The 23507-nt window shown below is 59.4% G+C and overlaps 1 protein-coding gene across 2 annotated transcripts; it reads right to left on the minus strand.

The window, feature by feature from the left end:
* Window positions 1–7484: 7484 nt before the first annotated feature.
* FAM78A (family with sequence similarity 78 member A) lies at window positions 7485–20720 on the minus strand. 2 transcript variants are annotated; one of them, XM_032866107.1, is made up of 3 exons: window positions 20262–20720; window positions 18554–19359; window positions 7485–8067 (listed from the first exon to the last, which is right to left on the minus strand). In XM_032866107.1, the coding sequence occupies exons 2-3, from the start codon at window positions 18874–18876 to the stop codon at window positions 7539–7541; spliced, it is 852 nt and encodes a 283-aa protein (XP_032721998.1). In that variant the 5' UTR covers window positions 18877–19359; window positions 20262–20720; the 3' UTR covers window positions 7485–7538. The 2 variants fall into 2 exon arrangements, with proteins under 2 accessions (XP_032721998.1, XP_032721997.1); XM_032866106.1 differs by lacking the exon at window positions 20262–20720 and having other exon boundaries at window positions 18554–19416.
* Window positions 20721–23507: the final 2787 nt, after the last annotated feature.

Here is a 23507-nt window from a genome sequence, read left to right on the forward strand (position 1 = left end):
CTCCTCCTGCCTCCATACTCGTGCCCAGAAATAACCTCATTTTATGGAAAAGAGTGTTTTCCAGATAAGTGAATTTTCCAGATGAGAAAACTTTATCTCTTAAATTGGAATTTTATTATTTTTACCAGTAGGGAGGGAAGTCTTCCAAAATGACCCACACGTGGACTCTCTCATGCAGCTCTGTAATTGGCTGGCGTACGGGGGCTCACCGTGAGCAGCAGGGACCAGGCTGTACTCCCGGGAGGCCTCTGGGGCGTCGAGACCCACGGCCTCAGACGGACATGCCTTGAGAGTCGTAGCCGGCCTTGGAAAGGAAGCACACTGTGATACATGGCACACTGGGTGACCCCTGAGGACCCTGACATGCAGGGAAGTAAAGCCGTCACAAGACAAGTTGCGAGTCCACTGATAGGAGGCGCCTGGAGTTGTCAGATCCAGAGGGAGAAAGTAGCAAGGCGTCCACCGGGGTGCTGGGGAGAGGAAAGCAGCTGTGCGGTGAGCGTTCCCGTCGTATGAGATGACAAAGTTCCAGAGATGGAGGGTGAGGACGGTTGCACACCGGGTGTGAATGGCACAGTGTTGCATGCTTAAACATGGTTACCAAGGTCAATCCTGCCAGTGTGTTGTCACAAGTCATGATAGATAAAAGACCAGTTAAGAATGCTGATGATGTTCAGAGTGACCGTCAAGCCAAAGTGGCCGGCGGTGGAGATAGCAGTGACTTGGGGACCGCACCTCTAAGCTCTTCCGGATTGTTTCCAACAGTAGAGATTGTGATAAGCGTTCACTGAGCCTTAAGCACCTGGTGGGAGAGGTCGAGCCCACACACAGCTGGGCTGGCCCAGACTGTCAGCTCGGGCAGGGACTGGCATGAAGCAGCCACCGAGGGAGTGCTTGGGGCATCAACAGTCCCCTGTAGGGTGGCCTTTCCCTGCCTCGTCCCCCCCCACCCTGCTTCCACACCTGAGCCGGGATTGGATCAAGGCTGGCCAAAGTGCCCCTCGGTCCCACGGCACATGCAGCCTGGGGCGGAAAAAGTCTTTTTAACATCTGGTCACAAGGTCAATAGCAGCTAACGCCTGTGGCCTTGGGCTAAGAGTCGTGCTTGCCAGTCCCCTGGAGTCCTCCCTCCCTGCAAGGAGCGCACCATAGCCCCATCTTGCAGATGAGGAAACTGAGTTTCAGGGCCTTTCCAGCACTAATAGGTCAAATTTCTCTCGTACTTACTGTGTGCCCAGAAGCCGGCCATCCTCCGGGACCCACTTCCGACCCTCCAGACCAGTCAGCCCCCCGCAGACTCATGGTCACAGACCACTTCCTGCCGGGGGCGGTAAGCTCCGAGCCGCAGCTTCTCCAGCGCTGGTCAAAGGGCCCCATAGAGGAGACGGTTGGAAGTACGTACACCTGTCGAAGACAAGGTGCTGCTGCACGCCACGGCACAGGGAGTCCCGAAAACACTGAGCTGAGGGGCAGGAGCCAGGCACAGGCAAGCACACGTGGCGCGACTCCATTCCCACCAACTGTCCCAGTTAGGGACATAGACGAAGTCAGGAGGGAGATTGACAGTAGCTTAGGGCTGGGGCTTTGGGGATGATGATATCTGGTGGGTTCAGGGTTCCCCTTTGAGGTGATGCAAACATTCCAGAACTGACTGGGGTACTGGCCACGCAACTGTGTATATGCTACACCCCAATGGACAGTGCATTTTAAATGGGTGAGCTGTTCGGTGTGTGAGCGCTAGCTCGATGCAGCCGTGGAAACTGCATGGAAATCCTCTTGTCTGGCTGGCTGGCCGGCCCCAGTGTGCGTTCAGTGAGGGTCTACTGGTCCTGAATAATCAGGCCAGTCGTCTGGTCGCCGCATTGGAGGAGGGGCGTCTCCGGTCTCTCGCGGAAGCCCCGATCCAGTACGGTCGCGCTCGGGCAGCCCTGCGGGCAGGGTTCGCAGCTGCCGTGCATTGCTGGACGGGAGGGTGAGCTAGGTGTGCGTGTCCTGGCTTGTCGATCAGGAAACGCAGACATGCGAGGTCAGGCAGCCAGCCGACCTCACTCCGCAAGACAAGCGGCAGCCAAGAATAGCGCAGGGTCTCTAACTGCGTCTCCCTTGCTGCAAATACCCAGCGCCACCGCCCATCATCTGTCTGATTAAAAAGGGACCGTAAACTATGAGGCAGGGCAGCGGCCCTTAAAGCTAAATTGGGCTCAGGCCTGTGGAGGAACGAATCCGGTCTCTGCCTTCCATTCTGCACAGAGCAGAGCAAAAGGCCCTGCCTGGACCCATGTCGGTGGCACAGGTTGGCCTCTCTGGACACACGCACAGAGACGGAGCTCATTCGCTCAGATGGGTTTTCCTGCATTTAATAGTTTTCATCTTCCTGTGTCAGCGGGCCTGCTGATGACTGGCGTTCAGCCCTAGGCTAGGGGCCTTCTGCGTGGCAGTCCCAGAGGAGTGGGGACGGGCAGGCTGGTAGATCGGGAGTGTGGAGGGGGGTGGCTGGTGTAGCCAAAATGCAGTGACCCAGCAAGGTCAAGGATGGCTGTTTGAAACCCACCCAGTTCTGCAACTTCCCAGCTGAATGACCTCTAGCCTGTCCCGCAGCTCCTTCTAAGGGCCAGTTTCCTCATCTATGAAAGTTCCCCTTTTATCGTCATATGCACTCAGCAGTGGCAGGAAGGGCCCTCCAGCCCTGGAGTGCGCGCTCTGCATGTGTGTCTTTGCCAGACTTGGTTATGGGGTAAGGATTTGGGGTGGGTCCATTTGGATGCTGTGTGTGCAGAGTAACCTGTCCTTACCTCCAGTATTTGCCCCAATCCAAGGCCCGGACCCCAGCCAGGTGGGAAGCCCTGTCTTTGGGCCCCGCCGGGCAGAACAGATGATGACCAAGAGAGAAATCAAGCAGGAGGTGAAAAAGCACCTGGGCGCCGATAGAAATGTCCCCAGACCTGCGAGCACCTCCAGCCATGGCCTCTGTGTGGCTCCCATCAAGCGATCTCCCAACAGGTGGGGTTTCCTCTGTGGCCTTAAGACCTCACCCACAGTGAGCCCAAGTCCAGAGGTTGGACTCTCCCCAGAAGTGACCAGAGGTGACAGGCAGGCTGTGTGCAGGGTCATGGAGCACCTGCTTCTCTCCAGCATTGTGGGGCAGGCGGGCCTGGCCCAGCCCCGACAGCCGGCTCTCCCAGGCCCTGCTCCGGCAGGGGACCTTGCGACAGCTGGCTCGAGTCTGGTGTCTGTGTCTCATCCCAGTCTGGGACTTCTAAATTTAACCTGCTATCAGCTTGAGAAGCGGGAGGGCTTCCACTGTGACTAAATGCCACTTGGAATCCTCTTCACTCAGGGCCACCCTCCTGGCACCTTCCCCTCCGGAACATTCCCCCCCGCTCCCAGCATGCGCCACCGGCTGCACGTCCTCGGCTGCATATCGGCCCAAAGGCTCCAATGCCTGAGCAACTCTGGCTTTAGCCTGGTGTGCTCCAGCTCAACTTTCTCCCGCCACTGGCCAGGCCCACAGCCCTGTTGTCCACGCATGCACGTGGACACACACGCACACACACCCCATGCGCTCTCACAGGCAGAGCTCGGGAGCTGACACCACAGCTGAAACCACGACAGTGAGCTGTACCACCCATAAGCCATCTGGGTGGAGGGCGGCCAGCGGAGCCTGTTATGCAATTTCCTGCTTTGGTGTCTCAGACCCAGGAGACAGGATGCAGAGTGCCGTTGGGTTGTTGCAATGTGGAAAACCCAGAGAAGAAACCAAACCCCAATGCCCACTGCAAACGGGGGCCCCTTGTCTTCCGTGGCGATGCCAGGCGGCCACCGGCAACCGTGGAAGATGCGCCCATGGCCTGCAGCCTACCGGGCAGCCCCTTCCCAAAGGGAATGAGCTGGACTCACTGTGGGCCTCAGGGAACTGACTGCTGCACAGAACCTTCCAGTGTGGGGGTGGGGGTGGGGGGAAGAAAGGCATTTCCTGCCCGGGGAGCCCAGGATGGACGGAGCCAAAGGCATACGGCCTTCTTAGTAGTCGTTGATAATTATTGAGCGCCAAACGTATGCTCCGTAGCAACACGCCAGGACGGAGGGTATGTAGTGGTAAGGGTTTGGGCTCCAGGGCCAGGATTCAAACTGATCACAGAGTCTGATCGACTCTGCCTCTCCCCAGATGCATGGCCTTGAGCAGCTTCTTGACTTCTGCTGTCCCTCAGTTTCCTCATCTGTGAAATGGGGACCCTAAGAACACGCGGGTTGTTAACACTTGGAAACCAAGCAGAACAGCGTGTTTTCACCGTGTCAGCTAAGAGGCAGTGACTTGGAGAATCCCCACTTTCCATACAAGGTAAAGGGGGCTCAGAGGGGCTCAGCGTCTTACCTGACTCATGCAAGTTGCCTTGACTCCATGGTCCACCTCCCACCTCCCATCCTTTCATAAGAAAGTTCTCATTAGAAGAAAGTGTTTCCTACGAGGGCGCTAATTCCACGCCACCCCCTTTCGTCAGCCTCTGGCCGAGGGCAGGGCACTGAGCAATGTTCTAGACTGACACCGTCCTACAGCCGTTTCTCAGTGTGAAGACAGGTTTGCAGCCCCATGGCCAACTGAACGCTAACTCCCCCTTGTCACATGGGTTTCTCCTGTTTGCCAGAAGTCCAAGCTGCCCCCCAGTCCGGCCTCCACCTCAAGTCCGCCGTCCCTCCTCCGACCGGGGCAACAGCCAGGGGCACTCTTGGCAGGGACCTGAGGTCTCAGGGCCGCGGACGGCAGAGGATGCGTGAACAAAGCAACCTCCCTCCAAGTACGCTCGCTCCCTTGGCCAGAACACAGGGCCACCAACCCATACATGCGCCACCACTTCAGAAACACCTTAGAAACATCCAGGTCCTAGCCAGGCCTACTTTAAAATTACATTTTATTTCTCTTTGTGAATATTTGTTGTTTCTTTTTTTAAAAAGGTTTTACATGTTCTTCAAGAGTCTCATGCCTCCTGGTAAGTGCATTGGTTTGTTTTCACAGTACTCTCCACGACCGCAGGTGGTCCTTATTGCTGAAGGAGTGTGTCCACACCAGGGGAGGGGGACACCAGAGGGATTGGGGACCCAGGGGAAAAGCCTGGGGCCTGTGCTCCTGACAGGGAGGAGGCCCAGGGACCAGACCCAAGGTCCTTGGCTGGACCTTTGGCCTCTCCAGGGTCTTTCCAGCCCTGTCTTCAGAAAGGCCAGGAAGGACAGAGGGGGGTGCAGGAGGGGTGGGGTGAGTCAAGGAGCAAGGCGAGCCGGGGCCCAGGCATGCGGTAGGCCCAGGGAGGCAGCCAGAGCAGCTTTGCCCCCTCTGCGTGGGCACAGCCCTGGTTCCCAGGCAGGAGAGCTTGCTCACACGCAGCAGGTGGGTCTCGGGGTGGGGGTGGGGATTCTGTCCCCGACAGCTCAGGACCACTCCTTACTGTCCTCTCCTGCTCCCACTCCTCGCACAGTGAGAATCCCTTAGTGACGACCCAGCCCAGCACCCAAACTGCAGCCTCCTGACCCCGCCCAGGGCCCTTCCTCCTTTTTTTAGTGCAAGAAAGACCTGAGTGCAGGGAAGGGCCGCTCCCTCAGGAGGCCAGGTCCTGTCCACGGCAGCAGGACGCCGTCAGCCTGGCCCCCTCCTGGCCCTTCCCCAGAGGTAGAGCTGGGACCCATCGTCCCCCTCACTCGAGGCTGTGGCCTCTCTGGGTGACAGGGTCTCCGTACACACCAAGGGGAACAGGCAGTTTCCAGGGGCAAGGTCCTGGGCCTGACAAAGGGGTTCCCCAAGCAGCACGCTGGCGCCACATGCATGTTTCGGGCCCAGTTGTCCCAGGATAGCTGCGGCCCTGCTGTCAGGAGCGGGACGTGGGAGACACACGGGACATTGAGCACCCCCGGAGTAAGTACAAGAGCAAGGTGCCCCACAGCCTCCCACGCTGTCCCCGGGACTCCTAACAAGTGGCTCATCTGCAGCAGAAATGAATTATTTTTCTTTTCTGATGGTTTTCTGTGCTTGGGTCTTACTAGTTTGAGTGCAGAACTGGGTGCAGTAGCTGTGGGGGTTGGCGAGCTTGAAGGGGACTTCCATGGGGTGTGCCCCGCAGCTCCTACAAGCAGCCTTCAAGGCAGACATTACCAAGAAAGCTTGGGGTCGCTCAGGACCATCCTCGGACCCTGGAGGGCCCTGGGCCCGAGGGATGGTGGCCCTCCAGACTGGCCACACTGTCCCGACCAGCCTCCAGAGCGGCCCCAATGCCTGTCAACCATGGCCCCATGTCACCCCCGCCAGCCTGAGGCCCTGGTTTTCTTCCTTGAGGATAAGCAGCAGGGGGCAACCGCCTGATGGCCTCCCCGGCCTCCCCAGAACCAGGACCACCCATCCTTGGGTGCCGCCCCTGGGCAGCTTCCCCCCACCTCCAATCCAACACTGGCACCCAGAGCCCACCTGCAGCTTCCCCCAAAGCGCCTGGGAGGGGCACCCCTGAGAAGGAGCCAGGAGGGAAGCTGCCTGCCTCTCTTATCTTCGAACTAAATCTGGCTCAAGGTGGCTGGTCCTCCAGGCGTCTGGGGCCAGCGGGGACAGAAAAGGAAAAGCCGCACAACACTTAGACGTGCCTGCGGAGCTATCGGGGCTGGGCGCTGAGATGGCAGAACCCAGGGCTCAACCCTCCCTCTCTCCTCCCAGATCCGCCCCAGGCAAGTTAAGGCTGCCGGAAGAGAGGAGAGGAGCGGCCCCAGCAGACCCCCGGGGGAGCGCGCAGGTACCTTCTCCCAGGGATGGGGAAAGGGCTTGCCACCCGAGCCCGAGAGAAGGGGCTCCTTGGGTGGTCGGTCCGGTTTCTGGTTGCGTTTCTGCTGAAAGGAAAGAATGGGCAGCTGGTTTGAGGTCTAAGTCTGTCCCCCGCCCCTCTCTCAAGACAGCCCGGACGAGGGTGCAGGTGGCTCTCTCTCCTCCCTGCCCGGCCCCCTCCCTCACCTCTAGCAGAAGACGAGCCGTCAGCAGAAGAGAGATCCTACTTTCTTTGTCTGTTTTGGGCTTTTTCCTTTAAATTCAGCTTAAGGCAAAAGTTTGGCAAAGCGAGTCTACGTAAGGCCGCGTGAGGGAGGACGACGAGGGGAGCTGCCGTAGGGGCCGCCACTCAAACCAGCGGTAGCTGCCAGTCAGGGTTGTGACCAGCTCTGCCTCCTCCTGCCCCTGAACCTCGTAAAAGAGGTGTTTAAGAAAAAAGAAGAAGAAAAAGAAGAACTGAAAAAGCAGTTGTTCTGGGAGTCTCGCAAGTGAATGACGGAAACTGCCAGGAAAGGAGACCCGAGGTGAGGGGGGCGTGGGGTTGGGTGTCCCAGCCGGGCCTCCCCTCCCCGAAAGGAAGCAGGTGCCAGGAGGGCTGGGGGAGCCATCCTGGGGCATTTGCACAGTGAGATCCGCCCGCTCGAGAAGGTAGAGAGGTTGCATTTTGCCGAATGAGTGCAGAGTCCGTGGGTGTGCTCGGAGCGGGGTTATTATTTGCGTCTAGCCTCGCGGGGCGCCCTGGCTGTTACCGGTGCTTGGGCGGGATCACCACCAGCGGCTGCCCGTACTTGGGCCGCCACATGAGGACCTGAGCGTCGTTAGCATTGGGCTTGACCAGGGCGCTGGGTGGTATCGGCTCATTCTTGCTCAGGATTTTGGGCTGGTCCTGGGCGATGGGCTCCCGCAGCCTGGCGCGCTGGCCCAGGGGCCGGTTGGGGTTCACCTCAATGCTCAGCTGCATGCGCCAGTGCAGCGTCTGTAAGATGATCATGTCATTGGTCGAGGTGTTGGTGGCCACCAGCCACGTGGTGAAGCTCTGGTCCCGGTAGATGTTGGTCAGCTTGGCCACGTTGCTCTCGCTGACAGGCACGGCCCACGTGACGCTGGGATAGAAGTTGTCATTCATGCTGATGATGAACTTGGAGTCTCTCTTGGTGGGGCCCACAATGGTGCACGTCTCCGTGGTGTTGCCGTACCAGGGGTAGTTCACCCCATCTGAGTCGCTGATGGCCTCGATCTTGCCCTCCTGGAGGTCCGGGAGCTCCCAGCTGGACCTGAGGACAGGAAGGCCAGTTCACTCAATCAGCCACACATGAGGCTGCGTCCCCCCATCCCCCGGGGTGGGGGTGCAGGGACAGGCGATGCACAGACATCCACCGTCAACATCTGGGCTCCCCCAGACGCAGCCTGCTTCAAAGCCACATCCTGTTCTCCTGCATCCTCTCCAATCAGTCATCATACTGTTGCTGTAATACCCCTCGGACAGAAGAGGACACCAGCCTGTCTCCCATGTGACTGGGGGCACAGCGGCACCCAGGGAGCCCCCACCTTGGACACTCATCAACAATCATGTCCATCCCGCCAGACAGATAAAGACAGCGAAGCCAGGGCCAGGGGGCTTTTTCCCCGGCAGTGGGGCCTGGGACCCAGGCAGCCTGACTTCATCCAGTGCCGTTTCCACCTGAGCACCCGTAATACCGAAGCTCAGGACCCTCTGCCCCCAGAATTTTGCACAACGGGGTAAGCCAGCAGCGCCCCCCAGGATATGGTACTTGACAAAATGCCCTCCCGTTCACAGCAGTATCATTCGCTGTGGCCAAAAGATGAAAGAAACCCACGTGTCCCTCAGCAGGAGAATCGATAAACAAAATGGGGTCCATCCACACGGTGGAATATTACTCAGCCCTAAAAAGGAAGGAAATGTTGCAATACACTACAGCATGGATAAACCCTGAAGACATCATGCTGGGTAAACTGAGTCAGACACAAACCGATAAATACTATGATTCCACGTGTAGGAGGTCCCTACTGTGGTCAAATTCATAGAAACAGAAAGCAGAACAGCGATTGCCAGAGGGAGGGGCAGGGAGTCAGCGTTTCACGGGCGCAGCGTTCCAGGCAGAGAAGATGGAAAAGCTCTGGAAACAGATGCATGACGGTGTGGATGTGCTTAATGCCACCGAACTCAAAAATGGGGGAAATGGCCGATTTCGTTAGGTGTAGCTTATCATTATAAAGAGACGTCCTCCTCTACCCAAATGTACCATTTAATGTTAGCAGTTAGCAAATTTGGGGCCACTCTGGGAGGGATGAATAGGAATGCGATGTTGCTAATTTTCCTGTTTACTTCCCTTCTGTTTTGTGTTTATTCCATTGAAAAAGTCACAAATTAGGGTAACACCTGCCTACTAGGCCACCTCCTGCCTGGGGCCCTGAGCTCATCAAAGTCCCAGGGAATTAGGGCAACAGCTCAGACGACCTCCCATTTCTGAGGTCCCCATCAGTCCCCAAGAGCCACCAGGCCACAGCAGCCGCGGGTGGGTGGTAGCAGGCATGGGGCTACCAGCTCCCCTCTTAGGTGGGTACCACGGGCCAGAGAAGGACTTTCCGGGCCCTGTCCTGGATTTCTCAGAAGCCCGTGCCTTTGCCCCACCTGTGCTCAGGTGCCCGGAAGGCACCCATTCTGTCCTCTCACGGTGGCTACACCGGCTTGCAAAAGGGTTTTGTCAAAGGAAGAAAACAGGACAGCTGCTTGGCTCGGACAGTACAGCGTCTGACTCTTGACCCCAGCTTAGGTCTGGATCTCAGGTTCTGGATCTCAGGATCTAAGTTCAAGCCTCAAGTTGGGCTCTATGTGGGGCCTACTTAATAATAATCATAATTGTAATCATAATTAAAAAGGAGAAAGTAAATTTGCAAAAGGAACTTTGCTCTTCCATGGCCCCCTTTCACGGCCTAAGAGCTGGCTTGTTTTGCGGGAGGGGGACTCGGCACCAGAATGGCCCCTCTCTCCCAGCCTCAGATTTGCTTCTCTCTCCTGCCCCCAGATGCCCGCCTTGGCTCAGTCACAGGCAGGTGACAGTCCTCATGAGCTGGCAGACAGCCGCGTCTCATGTGGGCTGTTACTCAGAACCAAGTCCTGGGGCATCTGCCTTCAAATCATCAGAGGCCAGCACGGACTCCCCGGGGTCCCGGTCCCCGCCCCTCCCCCTCGCCAGGAGGTGGAAGGGAACTCGGGTAAGGACACAACTTCTAGGAGACGCGGACCAGCCTGGACCCAACCTCAGTCCAGCCACTAGCTCTGACTGTTACAAATCTCCGATCCTCCGTTCTCCCATCAGTCAACTGTGGATAATCCTACCCACCTTGCAAGATTTTTTTGATTATTAAGCGAGTCACTCTACGGGGCAGTACGCGGAAGCTCCCGGAAGCTGCCGGCCCTGACTGACCTGAAGCTCTTTGACCCCAGTTACAGTTTGGGCATGACACATTCTCCGAAGGGAATGAACTCCACGCAGTCACTGTCTCCTCTGAGATTCCGTTTGCTCTGGAATGACCTTGGACTTCAAGGCAGACCCTCAGCTCTTTGCTCCACGGCATGGAGGGGCAGGCTGGGACCCCAGCCCTGCACGCGCTGAACCTCCTCCTTTCTGCACAGCAGAGATGCTGTAGGGAGGCCACTGCAAGGGGCAAGCCAGCCTCCCAGGACCGCTCATGCACACCAGTGCCCGGCCAATGGGTCGATTGGGAGTAGAGGCATTTTGTGGGTAAGTGTAGACGTGCCTGTGTCCACGTTCGCACACAAGCAGAAGACACTGATCTCCCTTGTGTCTACCCCCTTGATCCATTCACTGGCTTCTGCTGGTCTTCAGGGCATGACCAGCCAGAGAACTTGTGGGACCCAGTACAAGCAAAAACTCAAGATCATCTGTTCAAAAATGAAGAATTTCAACATGGCATCAGCAGAGCACTGAACCATGTGCGGGGCACTCCAGATCATGGGCCCAGGGCGACCATGCAGTCTGCACACCCAGGAAACTGCCCTGCTGCCACCTGTCACACTCCTGCCCTCGTCCTCGTAAGTGTGTGAATCCAAAGGACAGCAGGCTAGTCCAGGCTTGAAGCTGGACTTTGGAACCCTCTGGGATCCCCTCGCATCACGTTTGAATCAGACTCCTCAGCTTCCCTCACGCCCCTTTTCCTGCAGCAGTCCCCATCCGTCAATCCACTCACCAAACGTTTGCAGAGCACCCATTATCAGTGTTTGCAGAGCACCTGGAGGGCCCTGCACCCCCTGGCCACCTGGCACCATCCTTGACTCTCCCTCTCACCTCTGAACATCCCCCTTCCCTTTGCCTTCACGCTGGCCAGGACCTCCACCTAGGTCTCCCAGCCTCTACTCCTGCCTCCGACAATATTCCCCAGAAGCCTAAGTGATCTTCTAAAAATATAAATCTGCTCACACCATCCCTGCCTGCAACCCTGATAAACCTGCCATGACTCCTCATGGCCCTTAAAGCTGAAGTAGTCAAAGCTCAGGACCCCTCCCGGTGGAGTGCACGCACATCCACGCCCTCCCCAGGCTCCAGACCCCCCCAGACGCTCCTGCTTGTGCGCTGTCTCACCTAGAGCAGGTGCCCCTGAAACAGCCCCTCCCAGCACAGGCCACCGCCGCAGCGACGCCGGCGACAGCGGTCATGTTCCCCACACCCGTCCCCCGCGTATACACGTCAATGCAGTGCTTCTCCTCAACTACCCTGGGGCCAAGACCGGGGGCACATTTGATGGAAGAGGCTTGGAGATGGGAGACCCCTCACTCAAGGTGACGCAACCACAGGGCCCCCGGGCCGGGACCCACAGCTGCAGTGAGCTGGTCCCCAGTAGCTGCCAACAGACCCTCACTCAACATGTGCACATGCACACACACGTGCACACGCACAGAGGCTTGCCCGGCGCACGCACGCACACACGCGCTCTGAGCACGACGGCTGGAGAACGTGAGTCTGGCGGGTCACAGAAAGGCCTTCCCTGGGGGTGCCTGCGTGGCTCCGTCCGGTACGCATCCGACTCTTGGATTCGGCTCAGGTCATGATCGCAGGGTCCTGGCATGGAGCCCCGTGTCAGGGTCTGCACTCAGCAGGGAGTCCCACTCTCTCCCTCTGCCCCTCCCCATCCCTCATGTGTGCATTCTCTCTCCAGTAAGTAAATCTTTAAAAAAAAGTAAAGAAAAGCCTTCCCTGGGGGGGGCGGGGGGGCTGGGGGAGCTGTGCTGGGGCAGGCGTGGGGCTGCGGAGCATCACCCAGGACTGGCCCAGGGCAAAGGCCTCTCAGTGGAGGGTGAAGGTACCCAGGGATGCCCAGGGCAGCACCCTGGGAGGGAAGATGAGACCTGTGCCTTGTGTGACCTTGGAAGACAGCAACACGCTGCTCCCCGTGGCTCTAGGAAGAGCCCAGTCCGTGCCAGGCGGGGGCGGTGAGCCTGGGCCCAGCATGGATGGCCCCTCGTGCCCCGGAGCTCCCCACCTCTCCCAGGGCTCCCGCCGCATTTTGAGTTCTGGGCCCCAGAGCCAGACTGGACTGAGCCTCAGAGCAGAGTTTCCAAACTCCACGTCTCTGTTCATCTTGATCCTGTCCACGAATCTCCTATGTTATTATTCACTCAAATTTTTTCCTTAAAATCCATCATTTTTTAAAAACTACATTGAGTTCTTCCTAAGAAACACACCAAAATAACACGTTGGGTAGGCTAGATATATTTTTTTCCCTGATATACATTAAAATAACTATGTTGCTTTAAATCCAAGTTATACTTAGGCTTAACGGAGTTCACTTAAATATTATTTCACATCCCACCACTGATGTCCGGCCGACACTCTGAGAGCCTCATTTACAAACAAGGATTTGAGGCTTGAGGGCAAGAGGGCTGTCCGCACCAAGGCTTTTCTGCCCACGCTGGTCTCCGGGCCTCAGATGGGTCACACAGGCTCTCAGGCCTTATCTTCCCCGCCCCCAGTCTTACACATTTCACAGTTCTGTACCATTTGCAAAGGGTTCAAATTCTGTAAAAGTTTGCAACCAGGAGACCAGTTTCCTGACTTCTGCCCCACAAGAGCTCCCACAGGGCTGGCCCCTTCTCTCCAGGTGCCTGCTCTCCAACAGAGGGTCTGGGGGGTGTCCCCGCTTCCTGCCTGCTCCTAGGGTTTCCCCCAAACGAAAACCCCACTCCTTCCGGGGCCCAGCCCCCCTCTTTGTCCAGGCCATAGCCCAGGTCCCCCAGAAAGGACCAACAGTGCCTGTCCAATTTGAATTCTTAGTTACAAAAGATTTTATTTATTTATTTGAGAGCGAGAGAGCACCAGCGGGGCAGAGGGAGAGGGAGAAGCAGAGTCCCCACTGAGCAGGGCCTGACATCCGAGGCCATGACCTGAGCCGAAGGCAGACGCTTGACTGACTGAGCCACCCAGGCGCCCCAAAAGCAGTGCTTTTCTTAAAAAAAAAAAACGTAGATAAGAGTATGAAGTGAGAAGCCAAAGCCGCGTCTCCCAGGCCTGCCCCCGCCTCCCCGAGGTCACTCACCGCGTTACACTCGGGTAAACACCCTTCTAGACCTTTCTCTGCACAGACACCAGCACACATCGCCACTCACAGTGTTTTCTTTCTAACAAAGCGGGGTTCCTGCCCTGCGTATTTTACAACTTCTGTAAGAAAACGCAACACGAGGACTGTTTCCCCCGCGGCGGCACCCCCGGCCTGGCCTCCTGGGCAGTGCCGGCTTCCCCACCTTCCATGCGAACGCAGACCACACTCGCCCTCCCCACCGACGGCCACCGGGGCTGCTCCTGGCGCTTTGCAGGCGTTTTCAACCTCGTACCTACATCCTTACGCCCTGGCTCTTCCGTTCATCGTTTGGCAATTTTTTTTTTTTGGGTCAGGAGATTTTTTTTTTTTTCCGCCTACTATATGTCAGGCACCGGGCCAGGTGCTCCAAGTCTCTGTAAGACAAACTCCACGAGCAGAACTGCATGAAGGACGTGTATATTTGAAATTGTCAGAGATCCAGCCAAACCCACCTTCCAGAGCTGCCTACCTCGAGCCCCTCCAATAGCAAGTGAGGCTGTCCACCTGCCACCAACCCCCCCGGCCCCCGCTGCCAACCCCAACACGGGGCATTAGGGATCAGTTTTGTTTCTACCTGGATCTGATCAGCAAACAACAAAGGATCTCCGGGTTTAATTTGTTATTTCCCCGATCACTGTGGCGGCTGGGTCCCCCCTTGCCCGTCTCCGGGGGCAGCCGGCTTTTGTTTTCGGGACTCGGAAGGTGAGGGCTGGAGCCGTCACTTGGCTAGGGCCAGTCCACAGGGAGCTCTCTTTGGGCCAGGCAGCCCCCCCCACCACCACTTCCTCCCACCCCAAAGCCTGGAAACAAGGACTTCCCTCTCCCACCCAAGCCGCCCTCGCCTCCGCCGGGGCCCAGCAGATGGGGGAGGCCGCCTTCCGGTCCCAGAGAGGAAGCTTCGTCCTTGATTGTTCTGTGCGGGGCCCGCGGCTGCAGGAAGAGGCCACGTGGTCCCCCACTGGAGCAGAGCAAGCCCCCTTGGGCAAGAGGCCTCAGGTGTCAGAGGCGGTTTCCTCATCCTAAAACGAGGACCCCAAGAGGTCCTGGGGAGAAAAGAGAGGAAGGGGAACCAGGGCGGGTGTGCACATGGCCCAGCTCCAGCGTCCCCCCTCCGCCTGAAGCCTCAGTCCCCAGTCCCTCCGCCCCTGCCCGGCCCCTTCCCACCAGCCTCCCGCAGCCCTGACGGCAGGTGTCATCGCATGCTCTGGCTGGAAAGACCCCCCCATGCCCCGCCAGCAGGTCTCCTCACTCGAGGCTCCCACGCTGTAAGCGGGTCCGCGAAACCCAGCCCAGAAGAGAGCACAGCTCTGCGAGAGCCATCTTTCTGCGGACTCCGCCAGGGATCGCAGGATCACCAGTGAACTTGTAGCAGCTCCGCCACGGACAGGGCCACGGATCAAGTGCGTGGAATGCACCAGGCACTGTGCTGAGCTCGTACGGTGCCTCTCCTCCCAATACCCAGCGAGGGAAGGACCTTTCTCCCCATCTCACAGATGGGAACAGAGAGGCTCAGAAAGGTTAAGAGACCAGCCCCAAGTTCGCAGCTGGACTAGGGCGTGGGCAGGGAGCACTGGCCGCCCACAGAGACCCTCTCTCTTGAGCTCTTTCTCCCCTAGCCCCCAACCAGCCCTGGGCCTCAGCCACGCCCCAGCTTCCCTGGGGGCCCCAGGGGAGGTCAAGCTGGGGACAACATAAAGCGTCTCCCACACAGGCTAGAAATTGTGACTTGTCACTTCGAAGGCTGTGCTGGCTGACAGGTGGCGGTTGAGGAATCGTGGAGGAAGGGGCTGTGGAGGCAGGTGTCTCCAACAGTTTGGGGGAGGTGGCTTTTAAAGCAGTGTGGGTGGGTCGAAAACCATATAGAACCCTGCGAAGCTGGCACGGAGAGACGCTGTCGTCCGTAGGAGTCGGTGTTCAGCCGAGGCGGTGTGCACGCGCGTTCCAATTCAAACGGTTCAAACCCGGGTGTCATTCTAAAAAGTTCTCCCGGATTAGAGATTAATTTTAAGCAGGGATAATGTGCAGGGGTATTACGGGTTTTGGTTAAGTATTTGGAATTAATATTTTGGATACAAGCCCGTTTGTAAAGGACAGAAGCCCTACCCTTAACCTTTGCCACTGGGCTGCTCTCTCCCCAGGCCACGAAGGCCCAGAGTGTGGGTTTCATTTGAAGTATTCACTTGTGAGGGTCTCGTCCAGTGGTTCTCAGTCAGGGGTGACTCTGCACCCCTCCCAGGGACAGCGGGCAATGTCTACAGACAGCTTGATCATCCCGGCGGGGGCGGAATGCTCCTGGCACCAAGTAGGCCGAGTCTAGGGATGCTTCCCACGCCCCACAGTGCACAGGACGGGGGCAGCTGTGGCCCGCCCGTGTCTCTGCGCAGTCCCTCCTGACCACCCCTCGCTTTCTGCATTGTCATGGGGCTCAAAAAGACGAAAAAGCAACCTTTGGGGTTGGAAAGATTGCACCTAAAATGCTTCCGTTTGCACTGGAGAAGGAGCAGACACGGGGCTCTCTCTAAACGAGGCCTTCTCATTTCCAGAGCACACCGGTCACACACGGAGCTCTGCCCACGGATCAGAGGAGCCACGCTCTCGGTAATTCCACTTTTTAATACGATTTGGCCGGTGAGTCCTAAGTGGGGCCGCTTCCAACTCAGCGTCACAGCCACAGGGCTGTCACCTAGACCTGTCCTCTCTCGGGGCCCTCAGAGCCGCCTGCGGGTACTTCTTTCCCTATCCCCCCAACAGCTGATACAGCACCAGGGCCCAGAGCCAGGGTGGTCGGCTGTTCTGGCCCTGGGCCTGAGAACAGGAGGGGTTGCTGCACACAGGCTCTGCCCTCTCTCTGGGGCTGGTCCTGCCCCAGCTGGGAGTTCAGGCCCAGGGAGGATGGGTGCAGGGGACACAGGCCCCACTCCATCCTGTAAGAGGTGCCCCAGGGAGGGGAGGAAACAAAGGGAAGCAAGTGGAGAGCAACGAAAACGGCCTTCAACCTCTGAAAACGCAAATCATCCGTGACTTGCACTATTTTTAAATTTTTAAAAGTCAGGGAGTGGGCGCTGTGTAAAAGACGGAGACCTGGGCTCAGGAGAAACTTCGGGACCGAGGGAAGTTTGCATCTTTCTGAATTCTGCAGCCTCAGCCGCGGTTCTCAGCTGGCTCAACCCCGCAGCAGAGAGGAGGATGGTCACGGTAACAATGTCAAAGACAACAACCCTGGGCTTGGCACAGTGCCGACTGCTCGACAAATGTCACCTCCCATGATTCTCGCAGTAAGCCGGGGGGCAAAGGCTGTGACTGGCCCTGTTTGCAGACACGGAAACCGAGGGCCAGAGTGGCTAAGATCGCACCCTGGAAAGTGCAGAGCCTGGACTCCCGCCCAGGTCTGCTCCACTGCAGCTAGGTGTGCAGCGGGCACTTCTAACCAGGAAGCAAGGACTGGCACGGAAAGGGAAAGTCATCTCGGGTCTCTGGCCTCAGGCCTGCCTCCAGCAATAGTGCCTAGAAGGACGCGGAGCCACCAAAGGGAGGCTTCCAGGCCTGTGCACAGACTGGGAGGCGGAGGCCCCAGCCAGGCCTGCCTCTCCCCGCAGCACACCGTGTCTGCCTCAACTCAGCGCCCCTGGTCCTCCCGCACGTCCTTCCTCCTGGCACTCTTATCTTTCCACGTTCCGCGAGTCCCTCTGCCTTCCCCTCCACTTCCAAGGAAGTAGATAGGCTTTCCCTAAAACCCCTAGAAAAACCTCTGTGTCTTGTCCGTCTTCCCAGATCCTTTACAAAGTCCCAGAAGACTTCCGGTTTAAGGCTTCCTAGGAGAGTCCACACTGAAGAGCTAAGAATGTTTCCCTTCTTGCCATGGGAAGTCAGCGCCCTGCCTTGGTTAATAGCCACTTTTGAGAATCAAAAGGCTTCGGGTGTAGACATCAGTTTGATGGAGGAACGTGCCCCCCCCCACCTCTATGGGGTGATCCCTGTTACCCCCCTTCTACCCTTTACCACCTTCCTATTGTCCCCCTTATAACTTCAGGGGCACCCCTGGAGTTGTTCAGTGGAAAAGCGACAAGATCCGGGGTCCCACCATCCTCCATCTCCTCCTCACCCCCTCTAATTTTGGTGGGGGGTGTGTGCCGGGATGTCCTGAAATCAGCGAAAAGGTCCAACCCCCAGGGAACCCCCCCTGCTCCGCTCCTCACTTGCAGAACTGGGAAGCAGGGTGCACGGGGTGGCAGGCTGCCCTCAGGGCCTGCCTAGCTCCCTCTGAGGGACCTCGTGCTCCGAAAGAGCTATTTTCACCGCCCTATCTCAGGGCGGCCCTGAAAGCTGAGTTGCTTTCCTTTCTACTGGTACTCTTTCCAGAACGGGGATGACCACCTCTGTGGCCAGAGAACATAGCAGAAAAGTAGACCCAGGCTCCGCGTGTCCTGCACCAAGGCGTGCATTGTCCTGGGAACATTCTGGAGACCAAGCTGGAGAGAAGCGGCCAGTGTTAGGGCCCCTCTGGAGCCTTCGGGACACTGACACGGGATGTCTGCATACAGCGGCCTTCTGCCTCGGGGAGAGAAACATGCTACTCGGTGAAGCAAACTAGGTTTCTAAAACTAGCCATCCTCTCCAACAAAACACCGTAGGAACTGCAAAGCCTTCCCCCAGGCCCCCACGCACCTCTGAAAACACTGCAGAGACAAGTTCGAGCCCAGCACAAAGCTCGATACAAATAACCACAGAGGCATCCAAGGGCCCCATTCCCCTCCGGAGTATGGGCCACAGGTGCCTCCCAAGGAGGCCCGAGCCGAGGGGTGGGGGGTGGCGAGCCTCAGCCTCTCTCATGGCCCCGGGACAGCACGCTTGTCAGATTTGCCAAAGAGACACCTGGTGGAATGCGCCTGTACAAATCGGCCTCTTATAGACAATGACACAGGAACCCCAGGGGCCGGTGACACAGGGAGGGAAGGTCCCAGAGCCATGACCCCAACCCGAATCGACAGGCAACCCGTTGAGAGCACCTGGCCAAGAGGGAGGACTCACAGGCCACTTCCGTACCTGCCTAAAGCTTCCCCTCTGGCCCCCAACCCCCACCCCAGGCCCCCAAGCTCCCCAGCCTGAGCAGCGCCCCCAGCACTCGCCCCGGGCCGTACTCACATGCCCTGCTCCCCATACTGGTTGTAGAACTCCATGTGGCTGCACGCCTGAATCCAGCCCACGATCCAGGTCTCTTTCTTGGGGATGGGCGGCATGACCACCTGGGCTGAGGCACGGAAGTGGGGTGTCCGGTAGCGGAGCACCACGCTGGAGGACTCGTCGATGCTGGTGGGGATGGGGTCGATCGAGGCTTTCACATCAATCACGGTGATACCCTCCCGGAAGACTCTGGCTTTGCCCCCGATGCTCTGAATACAGCCCATGGCACACAGTACGGCTCGGATCTCCAGGGAGGGCCAGCAGTCCCAGAGGAAACCGGGCATTGAAAGGATGGAGGCGGCCTGACCCAGTGCAGACGGTACTGCTCTCCAACCTCAAATCTCAAGACCGATATCCATAGGATAGAAAATTCACTGAGTACAGGGTCTTTGCATATCACTCTCTCGGGCCCGTTTATAAATAAGTATTTTGCTGCATCTCAAGAGCCTTGGGTTCTCTCTTCTGCTAGCAGTGGACAAAAATCACCGATATTCTTTGGGTTAAAAAAAGGAAAGTTTGGAGGCTAATGGACAATCATGTTGTTCAGACATCCAGTCCTTCCGGGCCTCACACGCGGGGAACGCAGCTCCGAGACGCTCCTCAAGTCTTGGGGCGAAGAAGGCGAAGGCCGGCAGACACATCAATGAGGAAGGCTCGTCCCCTGCGCGGTGCCGCCACCCTCGCTGCAGAAGTCCGACTTCCTGCCCTTCTGCCTTCCGCACGCGCTCGCGCGGGGCACACGCACCGGCCGCTCGCCCAACGGGGCCCTATCAATGGAAGAGCAGTTTCTGTTCGAGCGCGGAGGCCGGGGCGCCCTCGGGGGCGAGCGCCGACCCGCGGCTTCCAGGAGGCGAGCGCCGGGCTCCGGCCGCCCGCGGGGTCCCCGAGGAGCGCGGCGCGGGTCCCCGTCGGCGCCCACTCGCGGGCGCGGGCCGACGCCCCCACGCGGGCGCGCCGCGTCCCCCCGCCGCCGCTGCTGCCGCCGCCCGTCGCCGCGCGGGGCTCCGGGGCTGCGCTCGGGCCGCCGCCTGGCTCGCCGCGGCCGCCGAGGACCTGGTGGGGGGGTGGAGGAGACAGGGCGTCAAGGCCCGCCTCAAAGTTGAGCCGAACTTTGCTGCGGGGGGCGCGCGAGGCGGCGACGCGTGTGCGCGGGGCGCGGGCTGCGGAGCTGACGGCGCAGCTCTGGGCGTCCTCCCCGGAGGCGGCGCCCCCCCCTCCCCGCCCGCCCCGTCAGTGGCGGCTGCACGACCGCGCGCACCAGCGAATAATCGCCGCCCGTGACATCTCCGCTGACACCCTCCCGGCCCGGGGGGGGGCGTGGGGTGGCGGGGGAGGACGACCGGCCGGCACCGCAGTGGGCCGCGTGGACTCGCCGGCCCTGGCACTGCCCCCGGCGCCCGAGCCCCTTCCCCCGCCGGATCCCTCCGGCCCCCGGGGGGGGGGGCGCAGTGTCACCCCGCAGGCAGGTGTGATCGGGCGTACGCCCCTTCCCGAACCGGGATCCCCCGACCCCGGAGGGCGCAGTGCCCCAGCCCCGCCGCGTCGGTCGCCTCCGTCCCCACCCTCGCCAGCCCCGAGCGGCACTAGGCCCCCAGCGCGTCGGGCGCGCTCGCCGCCGCCGGGGAACTTTGGCGCGCACGCCCCCACCCGGGCGGCGCCACCGACTCACCTGCCCCTCTGGCCGCTCTGCGTGCCCCGGACGCCGCCCTCCGGACGCCCCTGACCCCCGCCGCGGGTACGTCCTCCCGGCGTTCCCCCTTCCCCCGGGCAGTGTCCTTTGGCTCTACTGGGGTCCGGGGCGGCCGTGGGCGCCCCCGGCCCCCGCCTCCTCCTAGCTCGCGGCTGCCGGGGGAGGGGTGGCCGGGGGCGGAGGGGTGAGGCTCGGGGCTCTCTCGCCCCCACCCCGTGCGTCCGCTTTATTTTATGATCATTGTGAGCGCGCTGTCGCCGCTCAGACACGCCGCCGCGCCGCAGCCGCCTGGCGCGCCCCGCGCTGCCTCGCTCTGCTGCAGCATCGGAAAGGCAACCAGGTCAAACTTTGCAGAAACTCAGCCCCTGCGCCGGCCTGGCCCCGCGTCCGCCTGCAGCCGCGGCCGGAGCGCAGCGCACGCAGGGACCGCCGCCCGCTCGCCGGCCCCGCGGGGATGCAGGTCCGCAGGCGGCGGCGGCGGCGGCGGCGGCGGGCGGGCGCCGCCTCCTCCTCGCCGCCCGCCCTGCTCTCCACCCTCGCTCCCCGCACACAGCCCGCCCTCCCCCTGCTAACCCTCTCCCCGGCTCCCCCCGCCCCCCTGCAGCTTGTGGGGAGCTAAGCCTCTCCTCGCAGAAACGACATTTCCTTTCTGGCTAGCCCCAGGAATTCTGGGTAGTGTAGTTCGGCTTCTGTCGGGCGCAGGTGGGCTCCTCTGCCCTTTGAGCGCGGCAGCCTCCCTGGGGAGGAGGGTTGCAGCTCATGGTATTCCTGGCCATGGTGGGGCCATGGCTGGGTGGAAACAGTGCAGGGACCCTGGGAGGCCCCAGGGCTGGGAAGCTTGGGGGAGAAGTCCGGGGACAGGATTCCTGGGACGGAGCCTCTTGGCACTCAGACAGGTGGTCAGGCCTGTTGGGCCCCGGCTGGGATAAAGTGCGTCAATCATTTCCTCTACCCTCAGCCACCCCTGTGGAGAGAGGTCTATTATGGGTGCTTCACAGAGCAGGAATTCAAAGCTGGGAGACCCCAGAGACTTGCCGGAGGCCCTACCCCGGCAGGTGTCCCAGCTGATACTGGGACCCCGGCCATCTGAGTGCCAAGGTTCAAGGGGGGGGGGGTTGACCCTGGAGAGTCCCGTGAACCTCTCTGAGCTGCTGCAAACCACCAGCCCCACCCCCACCCCCACCTTGCAGTTTACTCCCCCAGGGAAAGGCCAGGTGGTTTGTGACATCAGAAAACCTGGCAGGCACTTAGAGCCACTGCCCTGCCCTGCCCCCATGACTCTGACTTCCAAAGGTACCCACAGCCCGCTGGGGAGCAGGCCCTTCCGGCCAGTGTCCCGTTAGAGCATTTTGAGTGCCTGTGAGGGCAGGAGCTGGAGAGGGAGGATTCCGGTCCCTCTGAGGTCTCCTCTTTGAGGGATGGTCAGCCGGGTAGAGGGACCATCGCATGCCAATGCCAGCTTAGGCCACAGGTACCTGATTTCTAGTCCTGCACACTGAGACAAAGAGAGGGTGGCCCTCATGACCTGTTTCCTGCTACAGAGGAGAAGCCTAGACAGCACAGGTCTCCCAAAGACCCCGTGTAAATGTCCGGTTCCACGAAGAAGACTTCCCCGGCCTCGTAACCCAAGGTGGCCTCTCCCTGCTGTGACGTCATGGGTCCCCCAAAGCATTCTGCTCTTCTGGAACTCACCAGGGCCTGCGTCACCTCCTTTGCCTTCAGATAACTGTTATACTATTCAGTTTCTATATACGTAAGACGTTAACTTGTGGGGATGTGTCTCATCTCCCAACCCCCATCACCCCCAGTGCCTGGAACAGAGCAGCCCCCACTGGCCAGGGTGTTCCCTGAAGTCACAGATGCCATCTTGGCGACAAGGACATGGGTGCTTGCTCTGTGAACTCGTGCCAGGCTGCACATTTTTCTCATTTGATGTGAAAAGGACAGAGGCCAGAGCCTTAACCTTGTCACTAAACAGCCACACCCCTAGAGATGTGCCTGCCTGAGTGACCCCTGACGCCTGAAGGTGGGCTATACAGACAGACCCAGGGATCTGGGGACAGAAGCTTTTCAGAGTCTGGATCCCCAGCCACATCTGGCCAAAGCCCTCTCAGTTCCTTCCTCCAGGGGCGCTGCCCTTGCCAGCTGCGGCCAACCCCTCTGAATGGGGTGGAACTGACCCCTAGTAACCCCTGTCCCTAGTGAGTCCCACTGGAAAAGGTGCTCAGGTGCCCCCGGGGTGAGGACTCTTGCAAAACAGAAGCCCCCCTCCCACTTAACCTTAGTCCTGTAGATGCCTCCCTGCACGTCATACCCCGTGCAGTACCTTGTCCTGGGCTAGCTGAAGGCCAGTTTTGTGGGCGGAGGGCTACGGCGGTGTCCGTGGGCCTGGTCACCAGGCTCTGAGCTGAAGAGTGCTCCCCACAGGCCAGCCCTGACCGAGAGAGGGTCTCCGCAGCCTGGGCTCTTGCATGCGCCCTGTCCCAGTCCTGCTGGGCCGGTCAAGGCTCTGGCTGCTCCCCCAGCTCTTGGGCCCTGTTGGTCCTTCTGCCTCCCAGCTCAGTCTTCCTCCCGCTCAGCATTTTCTGGAGCTCCGTGGGTGTCGGGCACAGGCCTGCAGCTGCCTCAGCATCTGTGGAAGGCCCAGGGTCCATCCACACATGTATGAAGCGCAGAAGGGGACATCTGGTGGTAACACACCCAACACCATGGGGACACTCTTAGTGCCCCTCGCCGACCTTTCCCCCTCCCCCAGATCTCAGTCTCCCTAGAACCCTCGGGAAAGTCACCAATGAATGAGAAAGAGGAGAGACTGGACAGCCCCAACCCGAGCCAGGAGATGAACTCCCCAGTGTGGCAACTTGGGGACTCAAAGTATGGTCACTGGGAGGACAGGGTCCCTGCATTCTGGCCACATTAGCCCAGAGAGGTCACGGAGAACCAGCCGTACAACAAAGCTGGGATCAGAACCACATGGCCCAGCCCGGCTGATTTTCACACGCAGCTCAAACAAGCTGAGAGTCCTTCAAGGTCTACGGAGAGAGCTGGAGGCAGCTTCTCCTCAACAAGCATCCCTGTAAGCCGTTGTACAGTTCCCCTCCAGGCCCTCCACGGTCAGCCCACCAGCTGGCTTCTGTCACCGTGCCATTCTGTAGCCAAGACACTGAGGCCCGGGGAGGGTGGGGGTGTGGATTGCCTCCAGCAGCCCGGCTCTAAGACCCGGAG

The sequence above is a fragment of the Lontra canadensis genome, unplaced genomic scaffold, assembly GCF_010015895.1.
Source record: "Lontra canadensis isolate GAN:19392208 unplaced genomic scaffold, GSC_riverotter_1.0 scaffold30, whole genome shotgun sequence".
In the NCBI taxonomy this organism is placed as follows: Eukaryota; Metazoa; Chordata; class Mammalia; order Carnivora; family Mustelidae; genus Lontra; species Lontra canadensis.

Coding starts and splice junctions, on each gene's coding strand:
- FAM78A (XM_032866107.1), bottom strand. CDS start 18,876: ATGCCCGGTTTCCTCTGGGACTGCTGGCCCTCCCTGGAGATCCGAGCC. Junction 8,068..18,553: donor CAGTATGGGGAGCAGGGCAT/GTGAGTACGGCC, acceptor TCCTGTCCTCAG/GTCCAGCTGGGAGCTCCCGG.